The sequence below is a fragment of the Trachemys scripta genome, chromosome 3 (genome assembly GCF_013100865.1).
Source record: "Trachemys scripta elegans isolate TJP31775 chromosome 3, CAS_Tse_1.0, whole genome shotgun sequence".
NCBI classification, from domain to species: domain Eukaryota; kingdom Metazoa; phylum Chordata; order Testudines; family Emydidae; genus Trachemys; species Trachemys scripta.
In genome coordinates, this window is record NC_048300.1 from 2,858,647 (window position 1) to 2,876,546 (window position 17,900).

At 44.6% G+C, this 17,900-nt stretch overlaps 1 protein-coding gene across 1 annotated transcript in view; it reads right to left on the reverse strand.

Annotated features, from left to right (window-relative positions):
• Window positions 1-17,600, reverse strand: part of BUB1 (BUB1 mitotic checkpoint serine/threonine kinase) — a 46,884-nt gene extending 29,284 nt beyond the window's left edge. The window contains exons 1-6 of the mRNA XM_034763945.1: window positions 17,529-17,600; window positions 17,080-17,139; window positions 16,851-16,995; window positions 14,420-14,616; window positions 13,144-13,187; window positions 11,446-11,549 (exon numbers count right to left, since the gene is read on the reverse strand). Of these exons, the coding sequence (XP_034619836.1) occupies window positions 11,446-11,549; window positions 13,144-13,187; window positions 14,420-14,616; window positions 16,851-16,995; window positions 17,080-17,139; window positions 17,529-17,551 (573 nt within the window). The 5' untranslated portion in view covers window positions 17,552-17,600. The remainder of the gene's footprint in view (window positions 1-11,445; window positions 11,550-13,143; window positions 13,188-14,419; window positions 14,617-16,850; window positions 16,996-17,079; window positions 17,140-17,528) is intronic.
• Between the last annotated feature and the right edge of the window lie 300 nt (window positions 17,601-17,900).

Genomic DNA, 17,900 nt, shown 5'->3' on the forward strand with positions numbered 1-17,900 from the left:
GAAGTGCTTGCCGTCGACTGCGGTACTCCAGCTCGGCGAGAGGAGTACCGCGGAGTCGACGGGGGAGCCTGCCTGCCGCGTGTGGACCAAGGTAAGTTCGAACTAAGGTACTTCGACTTCAGCTACGTTATTCACGTAGCTGAAGTTGCGTACCTTAGTTCGAATTGGGGGGGGGTAGTGTAGACCAAGCCTTAGTTTAAGTGAGGGACTTGTGGGGGCAGCAGAAGCCTCCTCAGTCTCTTCTCCTCGATCATTTAATCTCAAATCTCACTCTTGTATTTTGTTTACCTCTCATTGCCCCCGTGTGGTAGTGTGATGGCTCCCTCATCCCCTCCCTACACTGGAAATGCACATGGGTCTGACAGAGCAGAGGATTGCCACTGCACAGCTTCTCCTCTATATTACTACATTCAGAGTTCTACATCACACATCAGTCTTCCAGCCAGACCGGATCCCTTTTTAGAACCAGTCAACTCTGCTCCTATGAGACACAAAGGTCATTATCAAGTAATGTGAGACAGTGATGATAGACCACACTACCATTATTCCTCCCTGTGGAGAGAGGACCCCCCACCTACACTGGCCTTCAGAGATTTACCGTGTTGCAAAATTTAGTCTCCAGCGCCATTCACAACCACTACACCATGCTGCAGCAGCCATTTACGACAATGGAGTTCAACACAAAGTAGTCCATAAGCTTTTCACTGCAGGTGGAAGCAAGTCATCTTTTAACCATGTTCCCATGCTGAACCATTGAAGTGCAAGAGTGTAGCATGCATGACTGAGCTGAAGAGCGTATCCAATTTATATGCATATCTAGAGGTTTCTTTTTTAGGGACAGAGTGTAGTATAACCATAGCCCCCCCATAATATGGATGGAACCTCAGTTATAACGGTCTAGCTGACAAGTGTGAATAGGCCAAGACAATTCCAATACTGATTAGCTACAACTATGCAGAACTTCATTAAATGAAAGAAAAAAAAAAACGTAGTTAACAGTTAAGATTGCCATACCCTTCCAGAACGTCAAGTTAGCAAACCTCAAATTGGTGAAAAACAGGAAATACAGCGTTAAGGTACATGCCCACAACCCCCATGGAGTTGGCAATAGCCATTGGGAATTATCTCCGTGCCCTCTAGCAGCTTTCCCTGTTAGGTGTAGCTGTATTGAATGGTGGATGGATTAATTAGAGCAGTTTGGAAGAGCTGTGATTGTGATATGAGGCAAAGTGGGGAGCTGTAGCTCTCTGGGGGCATTTGTTACTCCTGGGGGAATTCTGAGCCACTGCATAATGCAGAATATTGCAGAAATTGACGTGCACGCAGAATATCCTTTCCCGCACAGAAATGGGCTGCAGTGCTGCTGGCCACCACTAGGGGCTGCTGGGCCCGGCAGAGCCCAAATTCCCACATAAAAGATACTGTCAGGAGGAGGGGGAGAGAGCTAGAGGGTTCCTGGCAGCTGCAGTTCCCAGCACACCCTGAGGGAAGGAGACGGCAGCATGCAGGAAACTCCCATGAAAGCATGAGACCAAGCATCAAGCTGTTTCTCCCTCTGGGTCCCTGGGCTCGGGTGTCTGGTCTGGGGAGACAACAGCTGCGCTCGGGGGGGGGGAGGGGGGAGGAGAAGGGACAGGTGGTCTGGGTTCGGGGGGAGAGGGTATCTGGGCAAGGGGGGGCCCCATGGCTGGACTTGGGGAGAGGGTGCAGGTATCCGGGCTGTCTCCCCCCCCCCCCCGGACAATTGGGCTCTAGGGGGCAGGGATTTTGGATGTATTGGGAGAGTGGCACTGTGGCTGCGCTCTGTGCGGGAGGGGTTGTGGGTGTCTGGCCCCCCAGCTTGTCTTGGGGGGAAGGGGCAGAGAAACAGGAACTGGGTAGTCATAGTGGTTTCTTTAAAACTCTGAGTCCTGGGGGAATTTTTGTGTGTCTCTGTATTGTTACAGACATACTTGCTAACAGATATTTTGAAATAAATTACCAAAATCATTGAAACTGGTGTGATTATGGAGTGTTATTTTGACAAATAAAATTTGCAGAATTTTAAAATATTGTGCACAGATTTATTTTTTTGCACAGAATGCCTTCAGGAGTAATATATGAGCACCTCCTCTGAGCCCTGCGTGTAGGAGAGATCAAAGGAAAAAGCAGTGCATGCAAACCTTGAGAGATCCAGTACACTTCATTTCAGCGCTGTGTTGTGTAGGATGTGTCACTAGCAGGGTACAGGTGACTTCTTGCACTAGGGACTGTCAGCAGTTAGGTGGAAAAGGAGTGTGACTTGCACTTAGCCAACACCAACACCACATCTACTAAGTTTTAAACCCGTTACAAATCCTTCCCCCTTATGCACCATTTAACACTATACGTTCCCTTCCCCTTCCCCAAACTCAATGAAGAGCAGGTTTAAGTAACTTCTGTTCAGACCATTGCAAAGGCAGAGTAGGAGTATGTTTTATGAGCATAATGGGACACTGCTCAAAGAGGGCATGAGTATGTACTGTAATTCTCTATTTCCTGGTTTTCACAAGTTTGAATTTGCTGAACTTGACATCCTTAAAGGACACAAAATACCACCCAGCAACTGTAACTCTGTGTTAACAAAGATTTTTTTGTCATTTAGTTTACTCAGCGTTTTTTTTTTTTTTTTAAAAACAGAAAGTAACATCCATAGGAGGCGGTGGTCATTTAGGCAGGTGTAATCATCGTGTAAGTGTGCACTTCATTTGCTACTGTGGCCGGGTAATGATACTACCTGACTCTTACTTAGCACTTTGCATCAATAGATCTCAAGGAGAGAAACATTATCTGCAATGTACCAATGGGGAAAACTGAGGCACACAGGGGTTAAAATGCCTGGGCCAAAGTCATCAGATCAGTGGCCGAGCCAGAAATAGAGCCCAGGTTTGCTGAGTCCCAGTCCACTGTTCTCTCCACTAGACCACACAGTTGCTATGTGCATGCTACATACCACCCTCAACTCCACGCGGTATGCTACTTAGCTTCACACCCAGAGGAGCAGGACTTCCCCAGATCCTGGCACACGTGGGGGGTAGGGAGAAGGGCTCAGACCTGCCCGAGTCATTAGTTAAGAACAGCTACAGTTACTTATCATACAGAGGGTGGGATTCACAAGGGACACTTTAGCACTGCACCGCTTATGTCTACACTATCCCAGCAGAACGATGGTGTCATATCTATACTGGCAGAACCCTATAATGCAGATGCAATGCTACCACTAGAAGGGGTTTTTCAGTCACTGTAGGAACACCACCTCCCCGTACAATGTCAGGTCACCAGGAAGCATTCTTCCGTCAAGCTAGCTGTGACCTAATTCCCTGTGTAGACGTGACAGCTACCTTGCTCAGGGGGGTTGGATTTTTCACCCCTCTGAGCGCTGTAGCTATGTTAATCTAAATTTTAAGTGCAGACCAGACCTTAGTGTAATTCACAACCCCCAAGTTAGGCACTCAGGCTCCCTACGCAATGCATGGGAAGAGTCAGGTGCCTAAGAATGGGATTAATAAAAGCCAGCATACTGAGCACAGGGAGCTGGTTAAGCTAGTTAATAGTAAATGCTGAGGGGAGGGGTGTGGCCTAAGCCCCACCTCTCAAAGAGAGCTGAGTACCTAACTCCACTTGAGATTCAGTCACAAACCTTCTTAGTCTGGGAACATGTGTAATTTCATGGGTTGGTTAACGATAGAAAGGTAAGGAAAGTATCATTTGGTTGATAAAAATCTGCAGAATCATAATTTTAATCAATGGTGTCCCCCTCTGTGCAATCACAGGGAGAAGGGGTAACTCAGGGAGGACTTGATGCCTCCAGGCCCCAGCTGCCAGTTCCTCCACCAAAGGGTGGAAATTTTGATAATATAATGTGACAAAGGGGGCAAGCTGGGTATCATGTAAAAGCTCTTTTCTAAGTTTTCAAATATATTGATTTCAATTACAGAGAATACAAAGTGTACAGTGCTCACTTAATATTATTTTTGATTACATTAAAAACGATAAACAAAAGAAATAGTATTTTGCAATTCACCTCACACAAGTATTGTAGTGCGATCTCTTTATCGTGAAAGTTCAACTTAGTAACATAAGGGTTTTTTTTTTTTAATTATATAACTGCACTCAAAAACAAGACCATATAAAACTTTAGAGCTTACAAATCCACTCAGTAGTTAATGCTACCCGCTTCTTATTTACAATGTCACCTGATATTTAGAACAGGCGTTCACATGGCACTTTTGTAGCCAGCATTTCAAGGTATTTACATGCCAGATACACTAAACATTCATATACCCCATCATGCTTTGGCCACCATGCCAGAGGACATGCTTCCATGCTGATGATGCTCATTAAAAAATAATGCATTAATTAAATTTGTGACTGAACTCCTTCGGAGAGAATTGTATGTCTCCTCCTCTGTTTTACCCACATTCTGCCATATATTTCATGTTATAGCAGGCTCAGATGATGAGCCAGCACATGTTGTTCATTTTAAGAACACTTTCACTGCAGATTTAACAAAACACAAAGAAGGTACCAACATGAGATTTCTAAAGATAGCTACAGCACTCAACCCAATGTTTAAGAAGCTAAAGTACCTTCCAAAATCTGAGAGGGATGAGGTGTGGAGTATACTTTCAGAAGTCTTAAAAGAGCAACACTACGATGCAGAAACTACAGAACCTGAACCACCAAAAAAAGAAAATCAACCTTCTGCTGGTAGCATCTGACTCAGATAATGAAAATGAACATGTGTCTGTCTGCACTGCTTTGGATTGTTGTCAAGCAGAACCCATCATCAGCATGGACACTCATCCTTTGGAATAGTGGCTGAAGCGATTGGCTGAACAAGAAGTAGGACTGAGTGGACTTGTAGGCTCTAAAGTTTTACATGGTTTTGTTTTTAAAGTGCATGTTTTTTGTACATAATTCTACATTTGTAAGTTCAACTTTCATGATAAAGAGACTGCATTACAGTATTTGTATTAGGTGAATTGAAATACTATTTCTTTTGTTTCTTTTTTTACAGTGCAAATATTTGTAATCAAAAATATAAAGTGAGCACTATACACTTTGTATTCTGTGTTGTAAATGAAATTAGTATATTTGAAAAAGTGGAAAACATCCAAAAATATTTAAATAAATGGTATTCTATTATTGTTTAACAGCACAATTAATTTTTTTAATTGCTTGACAGCCCTAATTATCGGTTTTGTTTATTATGCCAAAAAGTTGTAATGAGGCAATGGTTAAGACATCAGCACGCCACAGCAGTTACTGGAATCCATGCACATCCTTACGTAAAAATTAAATTACATGGGGATCGTAATTATAACAAAATCCATTTACTTTGGTCATTGTTCTTAGGCATCAACTGGGGAGACAAAGAATACTGATTAGGAGCTGAATCTTTGGAGAATACCACCACGGAGGGCCTGGTTAACCAAACACTTGGTGGTACCTTACATGCTATAAGAACTGCACCCATAAACTGAATTGGGCAAGACTGGAGAAGAAGTACATGGAGCATAAGAAAAAAAAATGTGAAGATGCTGGGACAAGTGCCAGCTGTGGGCAAGACTCCCCTTATACTAGGTCCCATGATACATTTTTCAAGAACAGCTGCTTCTTCTGTGGTAAGCCGGAAGCCCAAGGGCATCCCGTAAGCAGTTTTCACATATGAGACTGGCGAGAAACTGTATGAAGCAGTCACTTAGTGAGAATGTTGCATGGAAAGTAAAGTAGGTGCATTAGCCCAAAAGACCCTTGCGCACATGACACTATCACAGTGAGTACTACACCAAAAATATATGTACGTACAATGATGCGTCTAATGGTAAAAGCAACAGAAACAAATGATTTTATTACTGCAAACAATGCAACTCAGCTGGAGTTCATAAACTACTTCACAGAGGCTCTAATGGTTGGGAAAGTGGTGGCAATGGCGAATGCAGAGTTTTGAATGGGATTGAAGAGGAACAAATGGTTAACAGAAAGGCTCTTAAAGCACTTACTAAAGATGAACTGGGGATACAGGCAGTTTTTAAGCAGTCCTATCCACAGAAGTGAATTACAGGTGTCGCATCTTACGTGCATTTAACATGCACGATTTCAGCTTTACGCGGGCGGCAAAAAACAAAAACAAAAAAAAAAAACAAAGAAAAATAACAATTTTAATACTGTACCCGTAGTGCGGGTGATTCTGCCCACAATTACACTCAATGCAATTTTGACTATACGCAATTTTGACTATACGCAATTTTGACTTTACGCACTGACTGCAGAATGTAACCTCAGCGTAAGGTGCGACAGACCGGTACAGCACATATCCTTAAAAATAATTCAAAAGATACAGCACTATCAAATCAGAAGAAAGCATGGATGTCAACATCATAAGATGACTGGTGGTAGCTGCCTTTTTATTATTATTATTATTATTAATAATGGCAAGCATTGTGTCCTGCAATACAGAATTTCAGGGATTCCTAGCTGCTGCCAAATTTTTTTTTTTTTTTTTTTTAAAAAAAAAAAAAAAAAAACACACCACACCAAACCACACACCCCAAACCCCATGTGGCCTGTACTTCTTTAAGGGGTGTATTTGTGGGCATAGTGACTTCAGCACCAGCAAGCAGGACTGTAAGCAAGTGGAGCACAAGTCTGCCATTTGATCACAAAGCCTCATGTACTTGAGTGAAAGTCAGGTTTTCAACACCTCCAGAACAACTGTGTGGCAAATGAGTAATCTACAACTGGCTGTGGGTTTTAAACTAATGGTTCTCAAGCAGGGGTACCCATAGCCCTGGGGGTATGTAGAGTTCTTCCAGGGGATACATCAACTCATCTAGATATTTGCCTAGTTTTACAACAGGCTACATAAAAAACACTAGCGAAGTCAGTACAAACTAAAATTTCATACAGACACCCTGACTTGTTTATACTGCTCTATATACTGAAAGGTAAGTACAATATTAAATATTCCAATTGATTTTATTATATGGTAAAAATGAGAAAGTAAGCAATTTTTCAGTAATAGTGTGCTGTGACACACAACCAAAGCAGAGAGGAAGAAGGGCAGGAGTGGAGCACCCACAGGAACACATCTTGAAGAACTACAGCTCCTGCACAGGATGAGTAATATTTCCTTCATGTAGTGTCCCCGTGGGTGCTCCACTTCAGTTGACTTCTGAGCAGTATCCCAAGGAGACTTCAGAACGAGATCCAAAACTGAAGACAGTACTGCAAATCCAAGTGCTGCAGCAGATCGGATATGGAGCAGGGTGTAGTGCTTCCAAAACGTATGGACTGAAGAAGAGGTAGGGGGTCTACATCTCCCAAACCAGAATATTCTTCAAAAATTGCAGTTGAGGTCACTTGCGATCTGGTTGCATGTACTGCTGCCCTGGGGGGCTGAGCACCTGCACTCATAACAGATGTAGATACCCATTTCAAAAGTCTGAGCAGAAACAGGAGTCCCCTTAGACCTGTCTAGCTGATCTCCTGAACTGCTTAGTCCTATCCAAGTAGAAGGCTGAGGCCATTCTAAAACCCAGTGTATAGATATAGGATTCCTGCTGAGAACAGTGAGGTTTTGGGGAGAACTTCCCCCCACACCCCCAGTAGATGGACAGATTGGAGCTTTGATGGCAGATTCCTCCTCCCCCCGCCTAACCTCCCCCTCATTGTTCTTAAGGTCTCTATGTCCACAGCCCAGGTTCCTACCTAAGGTTACAGCAGATGTTCATCTTAACTAATCTCCCCGACCCTATGGTTGACATGATGGCAACTAGGATGGCCATCTTCATAATTAAATTAAGGGAGCAAGTAGCCATTGATTCAAACAGAGGTCTTGTCAGGTAACTGAGAACCACATTGAAGTCCCAGGATTGAGTGGGCTGTCTAATGTGAGGAAAGATTACTCAGACCCTTAATAATTCTGAACAATACCAAATGAGCAAAAGTAGAGAATCTCTTGACTGGGGGATGAAAGGCTAATATGGTAGCCAGGTGTATATTGACCAACCTGAGGGATAAACCAGATGTCTTCAGATCTGACAAGTAATCCAGAAAGGAGAACCAATTCAGGCCAGAAATTGTAATGACCGCATGAGAGGGTTAATAGCTTCCGTTTTTGCAGTTAAGTAGCGTGGATTGATGTTTTTCTACTGTCTAGTAACACCTGCGGCATCTCCATAGAGCAGGGAATTTCTATAGTGGAGGTCCATCCAGGACCTAGGCTCTGAGAGACAGAACCACCAGGCTGGGGGTTAAGAACACACCCCGCCTCCTGAGACAGGAGATGAGGAATGGTCAGGAGCTTGGTTGATGACTGGATACAAAGTTTAAGCATGTAACGGACGGTGCCAAGCTTAGCCAGGTAGGTACTAGGAGAATAACTCTAGCTTTGACCTGCCTGATTTTGTTCATCACCCTTAGAATTAAGGGCACTGGAGGAAAGGCATAGAACATACTCCTCGTCCACAGTAAAGGGAAGGCATCCCCCAAGGAGTGGTGACCCAGCTCCCCCCAACAGAAGAGGACAGTTTTTTCAGAGGTGGTGAAGAGATTGATCTGTAGCCATCCCCATCTCTAGAATATGTCTTGGAGGACCCGAGTGTCCAGGTCTCCTTTGTAGATGTGGGACAAGTGTCTGCTGAGGGCATTGGCAATGGTATTCTGGATGCCTAGAAAGTAAGCTGCTGAAAATCTGGATATAGTTGGTTATGCACCAGTTCCAGAACTTATAGCTTCAGTGTGCAAAGAGGGGGATTTGTATACTGGCCCTAGGCTTTGTGCCCCTCCCGGCTGAGCTCCTTTCACAGTGCCCTTCATGGTCCAGCTTCCTCTAGCCAATCCTCTTTTCACCCCAGCCCAGCCTCTCTTCATCCCCTTCTCCAACCACCTTCCAACTGCCCCCTTGGAGTACGTTCCAAGCTGCCTCCTACGCCTCAGCTCGAGCTGTCCCCTCACTGGCTCCCCACCCCCAGACAGCATTCTACTCTGCTGCACCACAGTTGCAGCAGGTGCTAGTGCCAGGGCCACAGTTACTACACGAAGTCCTTTCTTGTGACCCAACCGGGACACACGAATAGCATGCGATTATTTCAGTTAAGTGTATGATCATTTTACAGTTCACAGAAGCTTGTAATAGCAAATAAAGATTTAACATAAGGGTATATCTACACTGAACACTCCTTACAGCAAGGTATTGAGTATGTGCACTACACGGCCCTCCAGGCAAGATTATAAGTAGCCGTGCAGACAGTGAGGCACTGTTTAGGCAAGTAAAGATACATCTCAACCCTTAGAGTATGTACCAGATATGGCTCCCCACACACCCATGCACTACCTCCCCAGTCTACTCTGCATAGTGTCCTGCTGCCAGAGTCTTCCCCTACCACAGAGAAAGGTTGAAAATATAACCAACTCGGTTTTGTAGTACATGCAGAAAGGACTTAATAGTGGATTAAGGAAAACCAATTGATGGAGTCATTCACAAGAGGCTGTGAAGAGAACTAGTCAGCATCTGACAAGTAAAGTACTGTCATGAATCCAATACCAATCTAAGAAACGAAGTAGGAAAACAGGTCAAGTTTTCATTATACAAGAGGCTAACAGCAGGGTGCACAAAGTTCTGTTTTAGGATCAGCAGTGATCTGGAAGCAGGGGCAGCCAGTGAGGGAGCAAAGCTTGCCAAGGACAAAATTAGGTTGGTCAAGACCAAAGGAACCTAACCAAGCTAGATAATATGGGCAGCATGATGGCAAATTAGATTCACTGTTGACAATACAAGGTAAACTAAGGTAGTAATTTTGATTACTGGGTTAGGTAGGTAGGTTGTAGATCAAATAGAACTCAGGAAAGACCTTGGCATTTTTCAAACCCATGGATTTTAAGGGCATTAGGATCATCTTTCTAGTCTGACCTTCAAAGTCAGCCCATAGAATCTCATTTAGTGATCCCTACATCAAGCCCATTCCTAGTGATTAAGCTACAGGATCTTTTAGAAAGACCTCAAACCTTGATTTAAAGATTCCAAGTAGTGATGATGATTCCAGGTAATGGTGATCCACCACTTCTAAGGCCTTGTCTACACTAAAGGGAAAAGTCGATCTAAGCTACGCAATTTGAGTTATGTGAATAGCGTAACTCAAGTCGACGTAACTTAGATCTACTTACCACAGAGTCCACACTAGGCGATGTCGACAGGAGACGCTCTCCCATCAACTGCCCTTACTCTTCTCGATCTGGAGTACAGGAGTTGACGGGAGAGTGATCTGCGGTCAATTTAGTGGGCACTGATTGCCACACGTCAATCCCCCGGTAAGTGTAGACAAGCCCTCATAACACCTTGTTTCTAGACAAGATGTGTCTAGTTTCAGTTTCCAGCCATCAGGTCTTATTATGCCTTTCTCTGCTAGATTAAAGAGCCTTCTGCTATCAGAATCTTCTTCCCACATAGGTACTTGTAGAACATAGTTGAGTCACCTCAACCATTTATTGGATAAATTAGATTTTACTTTACAAGAACTAGGGGTCACCAAATGAAATTAATAGGCAGCAGGTTTAACAAAAAAACCAAAAAAAACAAATAAATTAAGTATTTCTTCACACAACACAGTCAACCTGTGGAACTCTTTGCCAAAAGGTGGTTGTGAAGGCAAAGACTATAACCGGGTTCAAAAAAGAATAAGATAAATTCATGGAGGATAGGTCCATCAATAGCTATTAGCCAGGAGGGGCAGGGATGGTGTCCCAACCTCTGTTTGCCAGAAGCTGGGAATGAGCGACGGGGGATGGATCACATGTTAATTGCCCTGTTCTGTTCATTCCCTCTGAGGCACCTGACATTGGCCACTGTCAGAAGAAAGGATACTGGGCTTGATGGGCCTTTGGTCTGACCCAGTATTGCCATTCTTATGTACTACTTTAAAAACCTGCTATTCAGTGAGATTGAGATCTTAAATCACTCTTGTAGCTATTTTCTTAACCCTGTCAGAAGTTTTCATATTTGAAATACATGTAATTACTTTTATTTGATCTTTATACCAAGAATCAAAATTTATGTAGCTGTTGCAATTTATGTAACCTGCCCTACTACTGAAGTATACTAGCTAGATCACTCTTTGCGTCTAATATATGGAAATTTGTGGGTTAAAGATGGCTAGGAATTGTGTCCTGATACTAGCTTGTCTGTACATTTATGTTAAGGCACTATTGCTCCCCAAGTATCCGAAATACCATGTTTGTTGGAGGTGGCAGAGGGTGGTCCGTTTACTCAGATTTCACCATCTTGAATTTATCCTGTAGGCCTCTAAAATAGTTTGTGATCCAGACTTCAGTTGTTCAACTCTTATTAACATGATCATGCACTGGCCATGGGAATCACCAAGATGATCTTTTCTCAAGTCTTTGATTTTAGAAGTTGAGAGATACCTGACTTTTGGAGAGACAGGCTGGGTCATCAGATTCTGAGACATCTTTTCTAGGAGCCATTTGATTTGGAGTCTGGAAATTGTGAAGTTGTTTTAAGGCAGCAACTAGAACAGACAACATAGATGATATTTTATATTTAAGGACATTACTAAGCTATAAAAAAAAAAAAAGTCTGTTATCCATTAACAATAGCAAGAATCAAATCCCCAGTCTGAAACCTACGAACCTCTACAGAGGTCTCAGAAAAATACATTGACAATGTAGTTTCTATAACCTTAGATACTCAAGTGACTACATTAACAAACTTTTTGGCCCAAGGGCCACATCTAGGTATGGAAAAATTGTATGGTGGGCCACGAATGCTCACAAAATTGGAGGTTGGGGTGCAGGAGGGCTCCAGCTGGGGGTGCGGGCTGAGGAGTTGGGGGTGCAGGAGAGTGCTCGGGGCTGGGACTGAGGGGTTCGGAGGGGGATCAGGGCTGGGGCAGGGGTTGGGGCACGGGAGGGAGTCAGGGGGAGCAGACTCCGGGCAGCGCTTACCTCAAGCAGCTCCCAGCAACAGCGGCATGTCCCCCCTCCGGCGCCAATGCGGAGGCGCGACCAGGAGGCTCTGCACGCTGCCCTGTGCTCAGGTGCCACCCCTACAGCTCCCATTGGCTGTGGTTCCCGGCCAATGGGAGCTGCGGGGGGGGGGGGGGGGCAGCGCTTGGGGTGGGGGCAGCATGAGGATCCTCCTGGCTGCCCCTACGTGTAGGAGACAGAGTGGGGACATGCTACTGCTTCTGGGAGCTATGTGGAGTGGGGCAAGACCCCGACCCTGCTCCCTGGCTGGAGCGGGGCAAGCCCCAGACCCTGCTTCCCAGCAGGAGCTCAAGGGCTGGATTAAAATGTCTGGAGAGCTGGATGTGGCCCCTGGGCTGTAGTTTGCCCACCTGTGCTCTAGCCAGTTAGTGCTTTACTGCATTAGGTAATCACTGGAAACTTCTGAAGGCTGACCTTCTGCAAGGTTATTATTACAGCTGTAATATGTGGTGTTTTATTGAACAGAATCAATACAAATCAGTATTCCACATAAAGCATTAGTAACTGAAGAGTTCCTGCCAGTGGAAGCCTCAGGCTTGGTCTACGCTACATACTTACTTCAGCATAACTAAGTTGGTCAGGACTGTGAAAAATCCTCACTGCATGAGTGACAGTTATACCAACCATAACCCACCCACGTAGACAACACTAGGTCAGGGGGGAGAGCTTCTCTCACACAGACATAGCTACTGCCTCTTACGGAGGTGGTTATTAAGCCAATGGGAGAGCTCTCTCTCTGTCTGGTGAAGACACTCTAGCAGCGCAGCTGCACTGGTGCAGCTGTGCCATTGTAAATTTGAAGTATAGCCCTGCTCTCAGATGAGTTGGTACTAAGGAAGCCTGCAGTAATTCCCCGCCACACACACACACTTTTTTTTTTTTTTTGGGGGGGGGGAGCAAAACTCCCTAAGATTATGAAACAATTAGGGGAGGAAGAAGCAGAAGCCGCAAACATGGCTACACATCTTATGCAGGTATCTTATAAGGGAAATAAGCCTTAGAGTTCCAAAAAGCTGAATCTATCTTGGGGTTTACCCAAACCTACATTAAAAACACTATGGCAAGATATTCCATTTAAGTGAGCGTAGTTCATGGATAGTTCAGCATTAGCCTCACCTTGCGTCAATGGATGACTTTGAGGGATACGACTCTGGAACAGTCTAGATTGAAGAGAGATGAAAGTTAGTTAAGGTTGATTTTTAATAGACTAAGACCAAAAATCAAAGATTAAGGGCCAAATTCACCACTGGCATACGTGGACGCCACACCTTTGATTTCACAAGAGGTATCTCTGCTTATAGTAGTGATGAACTAGGCCTTTCATAGCAAGATTATGGTAAAGGAAAAGCTGGACTGTAACAGCATGATAACAATTGGCTAATCTAGTGACACATGAATTGAGTCTCCATTATAACGGAAGTGTCCCACAGAGTACTTCCAAAGCTTGTTAATTGAAGTGGACCAGGCTATTTTGTTCTTTAAAATGGACCTATGCAGTAAAAATGACACCATACAGGGCAGACCAGTGGATCAGCCACATGCCAACAATAAGAGAAACAAAAACCTTGACAAGTTATATTGGAACTGGAAAACATTCAAAGAAGTGCAACAAAAATTATTAGGTGTACAGAACAGCTGCCATTTGAGGAGAGATTAATAAGACTGGGACTGTTCAGCTTGGAAAAGAGACGACTAAGGGGGGATATGATTGAGATCTATAAAATCATGACTGGGGTGGAGAAAGTGTTATTTATGCCTTCTCATAACACAAGAACTAGGGGCCACCAAATGAAATTAATAGGCAGCAGGTGTAAAACAAACAAAAGGAAGTATAGCATACAATGCACAGTCAACCTGTGGAACTCTTTGCTAGAGGATGTTGTGAAGGCCAAGACTGTAACAGGGTTCAAAAAAGAACAAAATAAATTCATGGAGGATAGATCCATCAACGGCGTCCCTAGCCTCTGTTTGCCAGAAGCTGGGAATGAGCAACAGGGAATGGATCACTTGATGATTACCTGTTCATTCCCTCTGGGGCACCTGGCACTGGGCACTATCGGAAGACTGGGCTAGATGGACCTTTGGTCTGAACCAGTATGGCCGTTCTTATGTTCTTAAGTTCCTGACCCCTTGTATCTTCAAAAATAAGACACTGCAGTCCAACTCTCTTCAGTGTCAGTAGAAAAAGGTAACCCACAAGTCTAGACATATTGAACAGTGAGGCAGTGTTGATGTTTAGCTTATGTGAACCTTTTTACAGGAAATTCAGTTGTCTTTACCCTGCTGGAAGATGTATATTTAGGCAGGTTCAGTATTTCACTGAATACCACATTTTGAACAGTTCCTATTTGCAAGATGTGCGTGCCAAGAAAGAGCAAATAATAAAAATTACCTGTATTGTTCTTGCAGATTTTCCATTGGTTCTGCCTGGTTATGAATACCCTTTTGAAGAACAGCACCAGCATGCTGTATATTCCCTTCAGTTTCAAGCTGTTGAGCCCAAGCAATGTACAAAGCAGATGTCCTAGTACCAACTCCTTGGCTGTAGATATAGTCAAAAAATTGACTAGGAGCACTGATGAATTCTGCCTACAGAACATAACATATATACCCATTGGCACATTAAAAGAACAAAAAAAAAAAGCGCGCATCACTTTTTCCTGTCTATAAATTCAGCCTTCCCCATTACAAAACTGTTTGTTTCTTATGTCTATGGCATACCTAGAAATCCCATACATTACACATGAAAGACTATCCTTTTTTCTAGTAGCACAATTGAGCCACTTTTCTGATACAGAGGAAAACTTTGAGGAAGGAGGAAGTAAGCCATGCTGCCCAGAAGCCCACCTCTCAAGCACTTGGTGGGTAGAAAGGGTATTTCTCCAATCATATTAACGGAACAAAACTGAAAAACCCTCTCAAGCTTCATTAAGACAGACTAACATTTGAAGTCAGTGTTGTTGTGTGGACTCCTGCCCCCCAATGGCCTCGTCTACACTAGGATTTAAAAATGCGATGTTAGTGCAACATTAAGAACAGCTCAAGAGGCACCCTGATATCTAGCAGTGAGTTTCAGCTGGCCTGACTAGCCCAGTGTACCCCAACTCACTATTATAATCTATATCTGAGATGTTCCTCCTGAGGAAGTGTGCCAAAAAATTAAGAATTCTGCACACAATATGTTAAAATTCTGTATGTTTTATTGGTGAGTAAAGATGTGTCATGTAATAGCTCATTGGAAAGCATATGGCTCACTGTTATTAATATTGTGTAAGGTAGGTGCAAGCAACTGATGCAAAGCTATGGACATAACTGAAGAAGTGTATTTTCTAGTTAAACAGGAGTTATCCCTCCCTAAACAAAGGAATTAGGGTTTATCCACCAGGCAGTTTGAAAGTAAGTCAAGGAGAATGCATTTACATGTTAGCTTTGTTTATCTGATAAGTGTGTCTACACTCCAGCAGGGAAGAGAAACTTTACCTGAGCTATAAGGGAGGTGGGGGTGGCGTGGGGTGGAGGGTGTCTGACCCTCAGATAATAAGCAACTGAATAACCTGATTGCATACAATATTAGTGTATTATGTAAGGTCTATTACGAATGCCTGTAACATTGGTTATTAATGCATACATTGAACAATGACATTAATACTCATTGATATTCTGTTTTAAAATTTGTGCACGCCAAACACAAGAAGGAACAATTCCCACCCAGACAGGATTGTGGGTAGCTATTTACTGGTCTCATATGTAAATTAAGCATGGTGGAATCAAAATAATGGAAGCTCCATTTACGTACAGGGGGATGGGAAGCCCACAGAAAAGGAAGAACAGCTTGAGTTCAGCTTCCTCATGCACACAGCAAGCAGCGTACAGAGGAGGGGTTCCTGCCTTCTAAAGCAAGGTCATCAAACTTTGAGAGACAAGCAAGGACAGAGAGCCATTTTAGGCATCCATCACTGGACGAGTGCAGGAGGGAAGTGCTTTGCAAGCTGAGAAAGAGGAGTCCTTGAACCCAACCATGGGGACAGTTGGAGTCTCTGGGACTGGACTATACAGTAAGGGAAAGAGAGCACCTAAGATCTTTCACTTGGGGAAACATGGGAAGCCAACCCTTTGTTATTCTGGGAAGAGGTCCTGGTCAAAAGTACGGTTAGCCATTTTGAGTCATCTTGTGGGAAACGTGATAAGGAATTTATTTTGAACCAAGATAGTAGCTTGTTAAGTCTTAGCTATTAGAAAGACTATTTTGTTTTACTTGTAATCCTATCTTTATTTCCTTGAACTCACTTAACTCATGCTCTTTCTTTAATACAAAGCTGGCAGTATTTTCTCCTGCAAATGTAAACAAACTTATTTGTCTTAGTGATCGGCTGAACAAGAAGTAGGACTGAGTGGACTTGTAGGCTCTGAAGTGGTTTTGGTTTTGAGTGCAGTTATGCAACAACTAAACTCTACATTTGTAAGTTGCACTTTCATGACAGATTGTACTACAGTCTTTGGATAAAGTGAATTAAAAAAATACTCTCTTTTGTTTATCATTTTCACAGTGCAAATATTTGTAATAAAAATATATACTTTGATTTGAATTACAACACAGAATATATACATCAACATGGAGAAACAGCCAAAATATATAATACATTTAAGTTGGTATTCTATTGTTTAACAGTGCAATAGAAACAGATTTTTTAATTCCAATTAATTTTTTGAGTTAATTACATGAGTTAACTGCAATTAATCAACAGCCTTAATTCAAATTATTTCTGACACCGGTAAATTCCCCACATATTTTCACTTCTTAGTACATATCTAAGTGTACCTACTAGTTTAATGCAGTACTTAACGAATCTCGGATCCTGGTGGTACCTCTCCTCACTGATAAACACTTTCACAAGCTGCTCTAACGAAGCGGACAAGCATCCCTGTCCGCCTTGAAGCGGGAAAGCACTTTCCACCCATTGCAGGTATCTGGAACAAGAGGAACATGTCACTGATGTGGCACCTGCAGTGTTTTAGGAGTCATGCGATTAGGAAAGCAATGCAAATGCCAACCTGTCCCAGGGATCGAGGGGGTCGTCTCCTTGATAGCTCTGTATCTGGGCTTCAAACATCCTGCAACATGCACAAAAGTTAGGCACAGAGCAGCAACTAAGGAGAGGGGCAAGGGAAAACCCAGGGGTCAGGCACCCACAACACAAAGATGTGACAGTCCCTCCCCCCCCGCAGACAGCCGGCTCCCCTCCCGCTCTCCCTCAGCCCCCCACCTCCCAGCAGCCTGCCCCCTCCCCCTCAGCCCCTCCCTCCAGGGAAGCCGGTCCCCTTCCCCCTCTCCCACAGCCCCCCTCCCCCCAGGCAGCCTCCCCCTTAGCCCCTCCCCTCCTCAGAGGACCCCCAGCAGCCTCCCCCGGCGGGCCCGCTCCCTCCCATCGCTGGGGCCGAGGCCGGCGGGCAGCAGCTCCGCCCCAGCCCCCCCCGGGAGATCCGGCCCGCCAGCCCCTCACCGCGCGCGAGCCGCGAGCTCCATGGCCGCACGGGACAGTCAGCGAGAGCCAATTCCGTGCTCAACGGCCCGGGCCGGACTTTTCAAATCCCCCGCGCAGGCGCAGTGCCGCCCACGGCGCCTTCGGATTGGATGGACTCCTCCAGCCGGGCAGCCAATCCCAGGGAGCGCTGGTGGCCGCGGAGAGGGGGCGGGGTTAGTGCTCCCATTGCCCAGCACACAGCGGGAGGCGGGACTCTGAGCGCGCCGGGCGGTGCGCGAGCGCGCGCGGGCCCCGCCTCTTGGCAACCAGGCCCCGCCCCCTCCAGCCTAGCACCTGCCCAGTCCTGGCACCCCCCCCCGGGCCCAGTCCCAATCCCGCCCCCTCCAGCCT